The sequence below is a fragment of the Sardina pilchardus genome, chromosome 22 (assembly GCF_963854185.1).
Source record: "Sardina pilchardus chromosome 22, fSarPil1.1, whole genome shotgun sequence".
In the NCBI taxonomy this organism is placed as follows: domain Eukaryota; kingdom Metazoa; phylum Chordata; class Actinopteri; order Clupeiformes; family Clupeidae; genus Sardina; species Sardina pilchardus.
The window spans coordinates 9280529-9297967 of record NC_085015.1 but is presented as its reverse complement, the minus strand read 5'-3'; the positions used below and the strand labels follow the sequence as shown (position 1 = coordinate 9297967).

Genomic DNA, 17439 nt, shown 5'->3' with positions numbered 1-17439 from the left:
GCGGAAGCTTCGCTAAGTCTCGGACAGTGAGAGTCAGGACTGTAGTGCAGTGTAATGCAGGATAAGTCGTATTCAGCTTCACGTTAACTCTTGATATCATCCGTGTGAAAAGTTGGGTTGGACACAGCCCTTGTAAACACGTCGATTCCACTACGAAATGCAATGTTTGTTAATAAACGTATGTCAACTACGATAATTGCCAGTTAAACAGCAATACCAATTCGTAACGAAACATTACATGGTATTGTCGCGTAAACCATTGTTTATTAACATAGGTAGATGGAAGTTGAATGCAATCGTTTCTAAGACTGATTTCACGACATGCATTTGACAAAGCTGCAAATAAACAGTAGCCTACGTACGGTTAACATGTACTATTTATGGGCGCAGCCATCTTGAAAAATCGTACTAGTCGGCTACTCGCACTCGCGGTACCATGCGCGGTACGAACGAACTGACAAGTAGACTTGTTGGGCTAGCAACACGTTGACTCAATACACACATGACACAATGTTGGAAGATACAATAGTGCGCTTCATGCGATTCAGTTTCATGCAAAGGTCCTCTCAACAACTACAAAAAAAGCAATTCCTTAGTACTCATGATAATCCTGAGGAGGCTTAGACATTGCATTGTGTCCCCACAGGGAGGCGCTCGAGGCTAATGGAAGAAAGCGGTACACGGAATGTGTGTCATGCTTCTCTCACGCGTCATACACATTTAGGATAATATATTCTTGAATACACCTTTTTTTTAACAGGAGAAGAGCAGCAACAGTTAAGATATAGGCCAGCTTGCGTTGTGGCAAGGCCACCTTGGAATGGTGAACAAGGTGTTGTGTTCTCGGCACAAGGGGTCAGTAGGCCTACACTGGTTTTTAGGGAGACTCGCCTTGTGTAAATTGTGATTTGATTGTGAATAGTTTTATCTTTAGTCTTTTTATGAGTACAATTTAATTTATATCACTTATGTTTGTTCAGATGTGTATTTAAACATATGAAGAGTTCAGATGCAAAAGCCTCTAAATCCACTTTTGTCAAAAATGAGATAGTGATGGTGAGTGAGTGAATGTGGATTTAGAGGCTTTTGCATCTGAACCCTTCATATATTATTTCCAATAAACAGTGCTTCCTCTTTTTTTTGTAAACAGGACACTGACTTGTCAGTCAGTCCTCTTAGGGGCTTGGAGGAGCAATGCCCCCTTGTGATACATGGGTTTTGAAAAGCTCTGATGTGGGTGGAGGTGGCGGTGCAGAGTAAAGAACAAAGAACAGAGCCACCTTGAGTCGTCAGGCCTTCGCGTTGTCTTGCAAGGAAGACCGGTCTCACTCCTCAGCCTCCTACCAGGAATGGCTTTCTGGATCTCTAGGATGTAGGTGTACTGCTTCTGCTCCACCATGGTATGCACAATCTAGGTCTATGGTGGATTTTTTGTTGTTGTTGGACGATCTTTTGTACCTAGAGCGTAAGGGCAGTTTAATATGGTTTTACAAAATGTACAAAAAGTTGGGCAAAAAATAAAACAAAATGATATGCTGTTGAAAATACTCTTCATTTATATTATAGTACTTACACTTTGTGTCCATCCTTGTTTTGTGCAGGAATGCAATGATTGTGTTATAAGTCCTGTACACAAATGGTGTGTAGGACATGCGCTTTGCTGTGTACATTAGTATGTGATTTTGGAAACTTGCTGTGGTCTATGTTAGAATAACTATGTTCTCAACACATGCCTACGAGTCTGATGTAAGCCCTTCCTTATTCAATTCAAATTGAAATAAGGACCTCAGCTCGATATGTGAAGATGGTGTATGACAAATGCTTTAGGCCTACCATTTTGCACTTTAGCAAGGGAGAGTGAGAGTGACCTTAGATAGTCTTTATTAGCCTATTTGATACAAAAAAGGCAAACTTTACACTTTGTCTGACATTCATTTTGACATTTGAAATTGAAATATTCAGATAAAATAAAATATACAGTGGAAAGCATACATAAGCAGAAATAGCACCTACTTTCTCACTGCAAATACAGTTAAAAACATGGCAAATGCTAATATGAGAATATATGCTTACCTGAAGTTTATGAACGTGTTCACCAGGTTCAACCATCTCTTATCCAGTACGATTGCAGTTGCACCCGGTGAGCTGCTGAACCTGTAATCACATCATATTCGGACTGAGAAGAGTGCATTCATAGGGAACTGAGTTGTAGTTATATTCTATAGTCTTGTCCAGAATTCTGCAACAGGCTCTATGCAGTATGCATCTTGGATTCGGTAGAACAGTTTTAAAGAATTGGATTAAGGTTACAGTACCGGCTTTCCCACTGTGAATAATTTCTCGTGGTCCAAAACATTTCTGTATCTAGAGCAGAAAACAGACAATGGTTTCAATCATAGATATAACGTTAGAGTATTTTCAATGTCCTTCAAACCATAGCTGCTAGCAGCTAAAGTTAGCAACTGCTTGGAAACTTACCTCCACAGCCCACTGATGGTTTTGAAATTCAGAAGGATCAAGAACAATGTTACCGTCAACGAGAGTGAACTACGATACATTTTATAGAAGCCACAGAAGACATTAATTGTTTTTGAATTAAAATGGTAGCAGCTACACTTGTGTTTAACACACAACTCTAATTAACCATCATAACAATGAAGGAAGAGACAAGAGAGATCATCGACCGCAAAAATCAACAGGGCAGCGAGCGAAGTGATATTCAGTGTTGCCAGATTGGGTTAAAAAGAAGCCGAATTGGGCGGGCACCCCCAATCTGGCAACACTGGATATTATGCAAATTTGTGTCGGCTGAAGGTGACGTAGGAAGTAGACGGTTGACAGCAAATATCTTTGTAAAAACGTGAAAATCATTTTTGAAATAACAGGATATTTACATGCTATACCGTGATAATCTCACATAAGCAATGCGCCACGTAGCAGCTAGCCCTTTCAATGCTGGGCCGGGTTCATTGTTTAGCCTACATTGTGAGATTACAATAAATAACCAAAATACTTTTTTTTTGGTCTCTGTGGTATTTTATGCCATAATATACCCAAAAGATATATGACATATGTTGTGAAATGTGCACAATAAATGAGATTTGATGTGCCAAGGTGCAAACAAAATAACCTCCTGTCGAGTAGTGTCATGGAAAAATCTTTGTTGTCACTATAATATGACACAATAATCTTAGACACTTAACCCTTGTAAAGTGTTTGGGTCTGTGGGAACAGTTTTCAATGTCTGCTAAAAAAAAAATATGCTATTCATTTAATTCTTCAAACTCAAACTCATTGGCCTTAGCTCATTTTCTGTGAAGAACATGGAAAATAAAGCATTTTCAATGACAGCACACAGCAAAGTTTAAGCTCAAGTCTAAGCCTGAAAAGAAAGTCATTAAATTCAGTGAAAAGTAAAACTCCTTATCACAAAACCAGCTCTCATGATGTAATTTTCTTTATTTGGTGAAGACGTGGTTTGACAATGCCAGATGGCACCAGTTAAGAGTTATGAGGGAAAAAACAACAAATCAACTTATCAATGCCACAACAGTGATTGATCATAGACTACTTCAAAATAAGGCAGTCTCCTGACACTGAGACCCAACTGTGTTGAGTAATCTGAATTTCCTGAGTCGCTTCCAAATATGAGTTCTCCCGTAGCTTACCTTTATCAACTAATATAAATTACAATGGAATAAATTAGGAGGAAGAATGATCTTCACCAATTTCATACTGTACCAGATCAAATAAATCACAACAACAAACTGAATTTCCATTGAATCGAAATGGGTACAGACAGCAGCTTCTCCTCACACGCACCCTTGACCATAAATTGCACATGCTCTAAAAAAAAAAAAAAAAAAAAAAATTTTTAACTGGGAGATTCTCCCTTCATGTGTACAAATTGAAAACACTGGATTGAATTGATATAAAAATATATGTGTAACCAAGTCTACACACAATATATACAAAATGTTTTTTGTTTCTTTTTTTATGGGAAAGAAGTTGGAAACGCGCATTGTACTTTTACTGGAATGTCCGATTTTCAGTTTGAACTTTAACAACGTCGTGCTGCTCAAATCAATAGAAAAATAACAAGACATCTGAGTTAGCAGAGCTCTTGACCACATACTGTATAAAATCCAAATTCAGGCAGGCAGACTGGGATGTTTGACAAGCTCATTCAACATCATACCATGCATGTAAAAATACCACTATGCTATTTGCTACATTGAGTCATGCAACTGAATTTGGGTAAAACCTGGAATGCTTTCTTTTTTTCCTTTCTTCACAGAACATCAATAAGAGGAATACAGAAGAATACAGACAGTGTTTCCTTCAGAGGATAAAATACAAACATAGACACTTGTTTGCATTTTTTGGCAGATAAAACACGCTTGGCTGCAGCGAGCAACACTCCACCAAAGGGATTCAAGCATTCCATTTTCCTTGGGCAAAGGTGGGCAGAACCCAAGTCACCTCTGTAGTACAAAGCTGAGGGTGCTTTGTGTCCATTGGCTATCGTGGTCCCCTCACATGATTTGTTTTCCCTCCCTCAATGTATTTGGTCACAATTTCACTTTATAAATATAACAACAATGACGACACAGGTTTGTTTCTTTGTAGCACAAACATAAAAGGCAAGGCACTCCAAGGAGTGAGCCCCAGATTGGCAAGAACTTCGTCCTTCCCACAGGGTGTTCTCAAGGCTCTAAAGTCTCCTAGTCAGGCAGAAGGTGAAAATGTCTTTTTGGCAGCAAGAATGAAAATGTGCTTGGCACATATCCGTGCCACTAAGTCTTTGTATGAGTGTGAGTGTGTGTGTGTGTGTGTGTGTGTGTGTGTGTGTGTGTGTGTGTGTGTGTGTGAGAGTGTGTGAGTGTGTGTCTGTGTGTGTGTGTGCTCGCACATGAATCTATCTGCTTTTCACATGTTCTTCAGTCAGCTTGGTTGACCATATTCTTGTCCCTTGGATTCCCACTCCCATCAGATGGCCTTGACATCCAGAGGGGGCCCCTGCTGGACGCCCTGCCTCTGGGCCTTAATGCCCTGCAGGCGCCGCCCGTGTAGAGTGAAGCGGGACCAGGCTAGCAGCTGCAACAGGGCACAGGTGATGGGCACGAACACCAGCAAGTAGAAGCAACCCTGCCGCAGGGGCATGGAGGCCGTCGTCGGACCCGAGACAACCGTGACCGCCACCGCATCACTCAGAGGGTCCCGCTCAAAGATGTCATAGCCTGGGGAAGAGGGGGGGGGAGAGAGAGAGAGAGAGAGATAAAGAGAGAGAGAGAGAAAGAGAGAGAGAGAGAGAGAGAGAGAGAGAGAGAGAGAGAGAGAGAGAGAGAGAGAGAGAGAGAGAGAGAGAGAGAGAGGTGAAATACAAATACAAAAAGTACAAATACAATTACTAATGCTGTATGAATAAATGCACTAAATACATAAACTACTGGTCAAAAGTTTGGGGACACATAGAAATGTCCATTCCACTCCATTATAGACAGAATACCAGCTGGCATAACCTGGGTAATACCGTAATGACCGGACTCATTGTCATTCACATTCACATGAAATGTACCTAGCTGTGTACACTCACCTGTGTAGACACACAGTAGCCACGTGCCAATTAGAGGTGCAAATGTCTGTCCGGGCTTGGTCACCAGGGCGACCATGCCGAAGAGCAGGGCGGACGCCGCCTGCTGACGCCGGTTCAGCACGTAGTCTTCGTCCACCAGGTCGCTGATGACCAGGTTGAGCAGTTTGCAGGTTCCCTCAGTGAACACTCGATTACTGACAGAGAGAGAAAGCAAGGGAGAGGTTTGTCAGAAAGCAATCAGCACCAAAATAAGGGTGTGCTCACTGCTCACTTTATGCCATCCGTACCGTACCAGAGTACGTTTGACCCCCCCCAAAGTCCGGTTCGTTTGACCAGTGTGATCGCTCCGTACCGTACCCGGGCATGGTACACTTATCCGTTCCCGGGTCCGCTTAAGGAGGTGGACTTGGGCATGTTACGGTTGGGCTTATGATCGATGATCATGCAAAGATTCTAGCGCACAGCAGCTCAACCGTGCTTGGGTACAGTTTGATAATATGTAGTGTGAGTGTGGACCAAGAACGGGAGAACTGAACTCTAGCACGGTGCAAGTTAAGAGACCTGTGCCTAGTGTGAGTATACCCTGAAAACACACACACACACACACACACACACACACACACACACACACACACACACACACACACACACACACACACACACACATCAAATAGGAAAGAATGGAATGAGTAGGATGTGTGAGTATTACACTTTAAGTAGGAAACCTTTCAGTTCCATTTTAACCCACAGGGTGGCACAAGTGTCATTTGACCATGTGTATGTGTAATAATACACGTAAGAGTAAGAGGCATTCTTGTTGTTAGTATTAACCTCTTGATATGCGACCATTGTCTTAACTTCCCCTTTTCAAGTTCCATTTCTTATGAAATCTACAGATGAGGAAGTGAGCTAAATTAATGAAAGTGACTAATTACTAGGTAATGGGTTACTACTTTGCATAAGTGCCTGTTGTAAAATGTCATTCAGAACTCTACTCTCAAAAACGACATTCCACACATGGCATGAGGCTCAGATGAAGGCAGAAGTGTATTTGTGTGTGTTTAATTGAGTGTGACCGTGCGTGCGTGTGTGTGTGTGTGTGTGTGTGTGTGTGTCTGTTTAATTGAGTGTGACCATGTGTGTGACCGCACACACACGAGTGTGTGTGTGTGTGTGTGTGTGTATGTGTAATTGAGTGTGACCACGTGTGACTTAGTTTGCTTGTTCAAGTGAATGTACCCCGTCACTCACCTGGCGATGAAGATGCACAGCAGGTAGATGTGGTCCGCCCCAGCCAGCAGCATGGCCACACTGAGGCCCAGCTTAAGCATGAAGAGCCAGCGGATCACCTGATACACCCCAAACCGCTGGCACAGGGTCAGGAAGTAGAGGTTGTTCAGGTGGGGGGCGATGTAGGACACACCTGAGGAGAGGACAGTGGCACGTTCAGATTCACGGTCGTGGATTGACAGAACGTTTCATTGTTTGCTCAAGTGTATGGTAGGAGCAGGTTTCACTCAGTCTCTAATGTTTCTTTTTTAGAGTGCTTGGCCAAACGTATATGCTTACTCAGAAAAGGAAAAAGGCCGCACTTAGCATATAAACGTCTGTGTATTGCACAGACGCGTTTCGGCTTAGCGCCTTCCGCAGTGTTGCTCGATTTTAGGTCATAAGTATACATAGAGTCAGTGAGTAAGTGAATAAAGGAGTAAGTAAGTAAGTAAACATTTACATGCGCAAGAGAATTTGGATGAATGACAGTCAAACTAGGACTAAGTTTCTGCATGATGCAAATGCCACACTCATGAATAAATGGTCCCATTGTGTATAAAAGAGAGCATGAGTACTGGGGCAGGACACAATGCAAAGTCACAAAATGTGGAAGTGATCACTGAAAGTGCTGACAGATCTCTCACATTTCAAAAAATGTCCACTGGCTGATTCAATGTAGCCAAATCATTTCCATTCATTTGCTACACAATGTGGTGAACACATCTTTTGCTTCAGATCAGTGGGATTGGCGGAGACCAAGGCAGAGATTCTCTGGATGGGGGGGGGCATCAGTTTAACTCTTACCCAGTAAGAAGGAGCCAGTGGAGGCAGAGATCCGGTCCGACAACAGGTGCTCCAGAAAGAGGGGAAAGAAGTTGCTGTTAAAGTGGCAGTGAAATACCTGCCAAAACACACAAAAAGACTGACGTAAGCATCTAACAGGAACAGAACAGTAACAAGTAAGCATCCATCGGGAAAGGGGAATGGCATTTGTATACAGTATCTGACCTGACTGATTTGCAGTCACCTATCTCAGATCTACTACTCGGATTTCTGTTGACCTTCTCTCCAGCATGTGTGAAAGCGTGATGCATTCAAAAGAGCTTCATTTGAATATCCAGTCCCTCCAGGATTTCACAGGCCTTCAAAAAACCCTGATACCTGATTTCACAGCAACTTTTCTAAAAACATTGCATTGGAATGGAATGCATAATTACTAATAACTTAAGTATATATTAATTTCAATATTTCATATTGAGTTTTAAACTACACTTACACTTCTCTTTAACATCATTACATTGTATTGGTGGTGTGTAGGTCTACAGTAGTTAGGTGTCTGTCACTTTAAGTGAGAGTAGCCTAATTACATTTCTGAGTAGATCGGAAGGCTTGCATCTCACTGTTTTCGTCTACATTTTGCTATTTTTTGAGTAGTGCAATATGTAAATGCCCTTTGGAATGTTTTCTGTCATTAGTTAAAATAAATGTTGAAAACCTCTAATTAAATATTTTTTGGATCATAGAAGAGATAAGTGTCTTGCAATGTTATTCACTTTGGTAAGCATTACCCGAACTACAAGCAAACAAGGACATCTCCAGAAGTAAAGTTTGCCAATGGGTTGCACCGCCTACTAAAATGTCAGTAAACCAAGTAGACCTACGTGAACTTACTTTCATAGTTTAGGTAGATAGGCAACACCAGGTTGGGAGATGCAAGTAAGCAAATCATTAACATTAAACTTCTATTCATTGACATCAAAAAGAGGAACAGACAATGTATAGGGCAGTCTGCAGAAGTGAGTGTGGCATCTGGCTCAATATTCTGTGCGAGGGACGTTGTGGTAGGAGTCATTTCGCGGGGAAACTGAAAAGTTGTGGTGTTTGGACAAAATTGCAAGGTCGTCCAGAAGGGATTGGTTGGCACATTGCGAACTCCTGTAGGGACTGAATATCCAACAGAAACATTCCATTCTGTTTTTAACAGAGGATTCTTGCATCAGTATTGTCAAGGTCAGGACCAATAAAACGGTGCCTGTGATATCACGTGTGATTGTGTGTGTGTGTGAGTGTGTGTGTGTGTGTGTGTGTGTGTGTGTAAGAGAGAGAACGCCGAATGTGTGCTTCCGTTTCAGGTGGTATATGTGTGTGAAAATCACAGCCGGTCTTTACGTCGTAACCCTTTACGGTACCTGGACAAGGTTCATGGCGGTGAACCACATGAAGTTCCTGTGCCTGGAGAGCTGCCTCAGGTACTCCCCCAGAGTCACTGGCCTCCCCTGGGGAGCCGTGGGGGCCTGGCCAATCACCAGCCTACCGACATGGAGAAAAGAGGAAGAAAGAAGTGAGAAGAGAGAGAGGAAAAACAAGGAGAACCGGCGTGTTTCACAGTAGAACGAGCACAGAGGAGCATGCGGTGTCTGGGAAAAGTGTGTAACCTGAGAATGTCTCATTACAGTGGTCACCCTGTCCACTAGACACCTAAAGTGGCTGGGTGAGTGAATGCCTCTAGTCGGCTTGTGTTTCAACAACAAAACAAATCCCCTAATGGAAACACTACGAGGAGTATATAAACATATCAATCAATCGTCTTGATTCTCCGATTCCATATCTATTACGCACTCTGGAAAAGAAACACTGGGCGTCAACAAAGACTGGACATCTTGGGAAAGCACTTTTGGTGGCTACTGTGGATCGGTTTTGGACAGATTTTTGGATCAAATCCATAACCTTGATGGGAGAATGCTCTACTCCGTAAGCTACAGTACAGTGAGCACCACCAACATGGGAGGTTTGCGGTAAACTATACACTGTATACAGGACACAATGTTACAGTTCAGGGACAAGCAGTTCTGCAGTCAAACTCTGGTACATTTTGGTCACATTTGGAAAAACAGGTGGCATCATTTTTTTTTTAATAGACTGAAATCAACTCACTCTTGCAGTCATAAACTGAAACATTTTGATCACGCTGACAACAACAAGTGTCTTTTTTATTATTATTATTATCTTTATTATTATTATTTTAAAAATGTAATAGGCTGAAATCAACTCACTCTTTGAGCATCTGTCCCTCATCCTGGCCCTTCCGCAGCCCGACCTCCGCCTGGAAGCGGACCTTCAGCAGGCGCGAGACGGTGGCGAAGCCCAACACGGACACGGCGGCCAGGCTCATGCAGAAGAGCCGGAAGGCCCCGAAGTCCTCCTTGTCCCAGAAGCAGTAGGACAGGAAGACGGACAGCGAGCCCAGGGCGCTGAACAGCGAGCTGTGGAAGTTGAGGAGCGCGCGCGCCTGCGCCGACACGGCCAGGTCGGCCAGCAGCGCGTTGTGGTTGAGGTCCACCACCGTCAGGAAGCCGTCGTACAGGCACAGGCACAGCAGGAACTGGAGCGAGGGCCGCGCCCACGCCACCCAGAAGGCCAGGAAGGAGAGGGCGAAGAGCGGCCCGCTGCGGGAGAGCGCCCGCAAGCGCTGCAGCACCACCTCCGGCCCGGAGATCTGAGGACCAGCCCTGAGCAGAGCAAGAGGAAGAGGAAGAGGAAGAGGAAGAGGAAGAGGAGGAGAGTCAGAGAGAGAGTCGTCGCTTGGCCCAACTCATCCGAGTGTACTTCCTCTCGTAACACTTCTAACAACCCAACACACCTATCATACACTTCCATTTCTTCCCTGTTAGTCTTCCTCCTTCTTCTTCAACCACTCTCTCCTTTGGCTACACTTTGAGTAGTACTCAACACAGCTAACATACACTTATCATGCACTTCCATTTCTTCCCTCTTAGTCTTCCTCCTTCTTCTTCAACCACTTTCTCCTTTGGCTACACTTGGAGTAGTACTTAAAGCTTCTGCACTCTGAACCTCTGGTAATAGCACTGACTGACGTGGCATTAAGTGCTACCCAAGCTCTTGCATTGTAGCTTGAGTGCTATTCGTCATTTTTGTAAGTCGCTTTGAATAAAAGCATCTGCTAAATTAAGGAATGTCAAATGTTGCTTGCACTCTGCCCAGACAAACACCAACCAACTCCAACAAACACCAACAGTTGGGTCAGTGTGCTCGGTCAGTCTGAATTTGTTGGTGTTTGTTGGACGGAGTTGTCCAAAAAGTCTGTCTAGTCAATTACTGTCTGGGCAGTGTGGACCTAGCAGTTAGTTTGCTGAACATTCTAAAGACTGCAACCAACAACTGCCAAGAATGTTGGGGTTTGTCTTGGCAGCATGCAGACCTTGAGAAGTAGAGACGCAGAAGAGAAGAGTTTCTTAAGGTGATGATACATGGGGCAACTTTTTAAGTAATGTTGCTGGGCAACCACATAACTCGTTCCAATGAGTTCTAATTGGACAATCATCGGAATTCGCCTACTTACGATTTAAGTTCTCCGGAGATTAAATGGTTGCCCACTCAGTATCAAAGGGAACATGCCATAACATCGGAGACTCAACATTGCCCAGCAACATGGCTCAAAGAGCTGCCTTGAATGTCATCAGCTTTACAGCTAGTGATGCATTATAATTCTTTTCAATTTGATTTATTCACATGATGACACCAATAACCATAACATAATAACCAAAAACCTGAACTTTAAAGACTACTACTACTACAAGACTACTAACCCCCAAACATTAAGGATATGGTTGCAAGGGAAAATATTCTGGCTCACTCTAAGCTAGTCACAAATAAAGTCAAGATGCTATAAATGAAGTTGGTTTAGGTGCAGGTGCAGGTGCATCAACCCTATAGGCTTGCTTGAGAGTGAAAACGCAACTTAACCGGTAGCTGAAAAGCAAGAAAGAGGAAGCAGCTTACTGTGTGGACCCAAGGAACGAGCGATCACTCAGCCATCCGAAGAGAGGGTCATTCAGGCTGTTCCATATCAGAAACACTGTCTGACAAGGGAAGGGAAGACAACTCAAAATTCAAGATACAGTTATTGTTACACCTCATTATATGTGTATCAGGAGAATACAAATTGTGTGCTTCTCCCCCTCTTGCAGCAATATAAATAAACAAACAAACAAACAAACAAATACATAAATAAGAAAGAGTATTACTCAGAGAAACGATTGCTAAATAATCTCAACAAAACTGAAGAGAGACAAATCTACAATTTCCTTATTGAGAAACATCAGTGCTGCACATGTGTGAACAAAATATATTTACAGTATAATCACTTCTTTATCAGTAGCCTTTGTGCTATTTACAGAATGGGTGGGGCACGTATTATATCAAATACAAAAGTGTCCTTTTGTAATCAAAGCTTTAGTGGTAATGTTTCCACCCTGCACCACCAGTTCAGTTAGAGGAACACAATGACAGGCTAAGTGTGTCATAAGTCATACGAGTTCCAGTGGCAGACAAAACCAGAGGTGAAACTTTAGGAGTACGTTTTTATCATGCATTGCCAAGTAGAATAAAGGCATTTTAACTTTCTACTTGATGAGTGCCTTGGTATCTTTTAAATTTTTTGATACTAAGTAAGCCTTTGACCAAAGAGCACCATCTAGCACTACAATTTCCAGGTAGCACTCCAGCTCAACAATCTTTCTTTGTAAAACCAGAGGTGCATTCAAATTGGGCCAACAGTGGCGAACGTTGGTGGTGAACATGTTTTCTTTAAACAGTTCCATTTTAATGATTTGGTGCTAACATTCCACTCTAACAGTTATTGTATTGTCGCGTTCCTCAAACTCACGTCCAGTTCCACTGTATGTTCACGGACAACTACCCTCTCAGACTGTTTGCCATTTTTTGCAAACGTTCGCTGAAAACTCAAGGCTAACGGAATACTGTTTGCAAAGATTCGCAAACGTTTGCCTATGTTTGCGAATTTGAATGCACCTCAGTACTGTGTTAGTATTTTGTTAGTATTGTATTTTATGAGTGTTTGTCTGTCATACAGGGTCTTGTCTGTTTGACTTGACCTAAAGAAGAATACACTCACCTCTCCCACCCAAAAGGACAGCTTATCGATCTTGTAGACGGACACAAACGTCTCCACATAGTAGAGGAGGAAGACGTTGTGTAGGATAGAGACGAAGAGGGACAGCGAGCCGTACAGCAGTGCCGTTGACAACCCCAGGCACCAGCCCCAAGGTCTTCTTCCCATCCTCTTCCTCCTCCTTCTCTCTCTGCCCTGTCTGTCGCTTTCCTCCTCGCTCTCCTCCTCCTCCTCTTCTCTGGGCTCTCTGTCACTCGCTTACACAGACGTCGAGACTCAATCATCCCACAAGCGGAGCAGCCGGGCTGTGGGGATTAGCCCCACTCCCAGTCCTGAAACACACACAGACACACAGACACACACAGACACACACACAGACACAGACACACACACAGACACAGACACACAGACACACAGACACACAGACACACAGACACACAGACACACAGACACACAGACACACAGACACACAGACACACAGACACACATAGGTTAGGGGCAGACAGACAGAGACAGCAATAAACCTTTTAAAAACATTTTAAAATGACTTTTTCCAGCGCTATGATTCCGGGATGTCTCCCAAGCACAGAAAAGCACAAATGAAAAGCCTTCATAGCCATTTTCACTGTGCCACTCGTTTGCTTAACATGCAGGGGCCCACACATAACATCAGTCCAACACTTAACAACTGCCAGTCTCTGTCTCAACAAGTCTCTGAGATTAGAACAGAGGGAGATGGAAAACATTAAATAGTTCCCCTCTGTCTCTCTCTCTCTCACACAGTGAGAGTGAGAGAGAGAGAGAGAGAGAGAGAGAGAGAGAGAGAGAGAGAGAGAGAGACTCTCGCTCTCCCTCGCTGTGTCTCACAAGGGTGTGACTGTCAGATGGCCACTGGTGTCTGTTTCTGACATCAGGGTGTTGCTGTGTTTTCCAGGCGACAGTGGGCTGGAGCGGGTGTGTGCTTCTGGCAGGGCCATGTCCGTCCGAGGCTCCCGGCAACACTCTAACACAACGCCGAGGACTCCTCCGAGGAAATCGGAGTTTAAGGTTCCCATGGAGACAGATTAGCCCCTCTTCAGTTCCAACAAAACAATCACGACCATGCTCTCCCTGCCAAGAGCCGGCTGAATGATGGGTGTAATAACATACGGCTCTTCACTGAAATTATAGTCTCAGCACACACACACACAAGAGGAACGGAAGTATCATAAAAGTACCTTATTTCTTGCCAAAGCTGTTACAAAATATTATCAGGAGACATACAGTTCGCCTGACATCAACTGGTAAAAATCTATGAGAACAACTGACAACGATAACAAAAAACAGACAAAGCGCCAGTGCACCACTATACTGATGTCATCCGTATATGTTTGCTGTGCCTCTAGGACTGAGAGTCTGGTTTCTCATTCCCTTGTCTTCTAGCCACACCTGCAAGATTACATGTGAGGGTCCAAAAAGGGGGGTAGTCATGATGCACATTTGGCTCACACAAGACTGCACATGTTCAGGCCTCTACTAAATACAGCGCAAGAGAGCAGTACAATACATTTGGTCCGACAATATTACCATGACGTAGGCCCATCCCCCTAGGCCTAGCAGATCAACTTTGACTGCAACTTGCAACAGAGTTTATAAATATTTTTAAAAAACCACCATATTTAGTCTACACAATCTCATGGGAACCGCCACACAGCCATTATCGAGTACTACTAGTACTAGCCCTACATTTCGGGAACGGTGCCAGCTCTCCGGCGCGCTCCACACTACCTGGCCTGTTCCCATCAGATGGGAGGCGAAGCAAAACCGCTCTTTTCTCCCTTTCCACCTGTATCGCGTTGCGCGCGCGCGCGCGCACACACACACACACACACACACACACACACACACACACACACACACACACACACACACACACACACACACACACACACACACACACACACACACACAGAGATTCCCATCTCACCTCGGCTGTTGGGAACAGGTGGCTGTGTTCCCTCCACGCCAGACCGCAGAAATGCCCCAGTGTCAAGGGAATGGCCAGAGGTGATGACACCGTGTTCTCTGATCCGAGGTAAGATTACAACAAAACAAAGGCTCGGTGTCCTGGCAAAGGTCTAAACGTTAAGACTGAGGCGAGCCACCCTCCACGCATCTTCCCCATCAAGGGCTGTAGCACATATTGGGTCACGACTTCTCTACGCAGACATGGTAGACAGCGATCTTTTACAATGTACACAATGACCACAATGTAATTCACCATATAGCAGCCCTACATACTGTACGTCCCGGCAACTGCAGGGAAAATCAATAGACATACAAATATAATTTTACTCCTTTCAGCACACACACAAAAAAATGCATAATGGGTTTGATTCCTGCTTGAGCAACATATCAAACTGTAACAACCATAGACTACAGTCTATGATAACAACAAAACTCATTCTTCCTTCACACTGGACATTCCAATAAATAAACAACATGTGGGTACCTACGTGGCATTAGCCCACTATAATGATGGGCATTAAAAGCCATGTATATATCCTAAAGTAATGTAAAAGCTACTCCATCAAAACAGTCTGGCTGAGGTGCATCAGGCATTGATTACAAATAAAATCTTAATGTGAACTAACTTCAGAGACCTTTTTTAAGTCAGCATTCAGGTCATAATAGCCCTTCGGTGAAATTTTTTCCAGGCTTAACGTAAATGTTAACCAAGCAGCAGATTGTTTCACTTCAGCCTCAAGAAGCCTGATAAAATGAAACGTTAATTAGTCAAGCGGCGGGTGTAAGCTATTTATGTTGGTAGAGGTACTGTTAACGTTATGCCTCGATAACTAGCTGTCCTGCTAGCGATATCGTGTGCGATTCACCAAATCTAGCTGATAGATTAGATGTCTAATTGCTCCACTTCATTTACTTTATACTACCGCCCTCGTCTAAAATTAATAGGAATCCATCAACCAGATGACGACCAACCCAGGAAAGTATTGCGTTGTTGGAGAATTGTGATCAAGATGGCTAGCTGTAATCGCTAAGAAGAAGACGTGTAAGTTTTCGTAAGCCATCCAAACAATGTATGACCACCACCAGCTGACGTTAATGTTAGCTCGCTAGCTAACCAACTAGCTTGCTGGCTAACGTTACCGGTTAAGAAATGGGTTAACTTTATCGACTTCAAGTAGTAACTCTACCTCTTGTTGTTAACTAATTATATCAACAATGAGCTTACCATCACCGGTAGATGTTCACACAGACGATTCCCAGATTTCAAATCCCTCAGTTGGCTTGTTGCTTCTTCCAAGCTATGTGCGTCTGTCGTAGACTACGATGCCAGACGAGACAGGCAGACTCTAGCAAGGCAAGGCGTGGGGTAGAAGCGTAGCTTGCCTGCTTGCCTACGTCATTATCAGACGCTCAACGCCATCGTAGGCTACCACAAGCACACGCTGCCCATGGACTTGGACTTGACTGTTATGGACACATAGTGATGTTATAATCAGGGTTATAATAACCTAGAACATTCCCAGATCAATGCTACTTACTTCCGTGCAGTGGCAGGTCTTTTTTTATAGACAAGATAATATAGTCTGCTAAATATATAAGCATAACCATGCAACAGCAACACAGCAATGAGTTGTTCCTGTATTAATATAGCAGTAGGCCTATGCCCAATGAGGAGTTTTGGCCATTAGAATCATGTAAACATAATGATAGTAGCCTAGAAGCCCACAGCTTTTAACCCATTTGGCCCATATTAACATGTGCCAGCAGGCTTGTCCCAACAAGCTCCTGACATTTCAGCAGGCAATGAAGCAAATATCCATTGAGGAAAATTCTTCTTAAAGCCTAACCCACAAATATGTCATGGATGACCGACAGGGGCAGTCAAAAGAACATCAGCAAATAAATGAATAACACCTTCTATATCTGACTTATCAAACTTTTGAGTTCCATTGTTTTCTGGATACACAAACACACTTTTTTATTCTATTTTATAGAGTGTAGGGCTTGTCTTTTTTTCAGACAGACACATAGCCTACAGTATGGTCACACCACAAGACAACAAGCCAAGAGATTGAGGTTGCCCATGTTACACAGCTCTCATGGCATCTCTATTGTTCACAGGCCCCTTTCCATTTTGCTGACCAAAAACGGTTATGAATAAGAGATAAGAGGCTTGTCAATTTGCTATGTAATCCTACATACAGCCTGCCTTTATTTACCATTTTCAGATTTGGCTTAAAGATAAACCACCAAATGTTGTTACCGATGAATATAGAAATTGTAGGCCTAATTGTGAAAGCCTATGCATCGTTCCAACAAATCTGCATCCGTAGTTTGGCCCTGTTCATTTCTTTTACTGTCTATAATCCCACCCTATCTCTCTCTCCTGCATACTTCCTGTAACACTTCACTGTCCTATCCAAATGGTAAAAAGACCAAATATAAGAAAGTATAAATCTCGCAAAAAATGAAAAGTCATAGGCACATTTTCTTTTTTATTCAAGAGCTACAAAGAGCTACCCTGGAAGAAGAATACAAAATTAGAAGCCACCAAATAACAATACAGTGCATTGCTTTACATGCACTGTAATACTAATAAGAATATTAATTCAGATAACAGTAATACCCCCTA

At 43.2% G+C, this 17439-nt stretch overlaps 1 protein-coding gene across 1 annotated transcript; it reads right to left on the bottom strand.

The window, feature by feature from the left end:
* Window positions 1-3439: 3439 nt before the first annotated feature.
* Window positions 3440-16168, bottom strand: mfsd13a (major facilitator superfamily domain containing 13A). The gene is made up of 9 exons (XM_062526512.1): window positions 16033-16168; window positions 12804-13132; window positions 11669-11748; window positions 9922-10377; window positions 9058-9178; window positions 7673-7769; window positions 6848-7019; window positions 5597-5790; window positions 3440-5240 (listed from the first exon to the last, which is right to left on the bottom strand). The coding sequence occupies exons 2-9, from the start codon at window positions 12966-12968 to the stop codon at window positions 4990-4992; spliced, it is 1536 nt and encodes a 511-aa protein (XP_062382496.1). The 5' UTR covers window positions 12969-13132; window positions 16033-16168; the 3' UTR covers window positions 3440-4989.
* Window positions 16169-17439: the final 1271 nt, after the last annotated feature.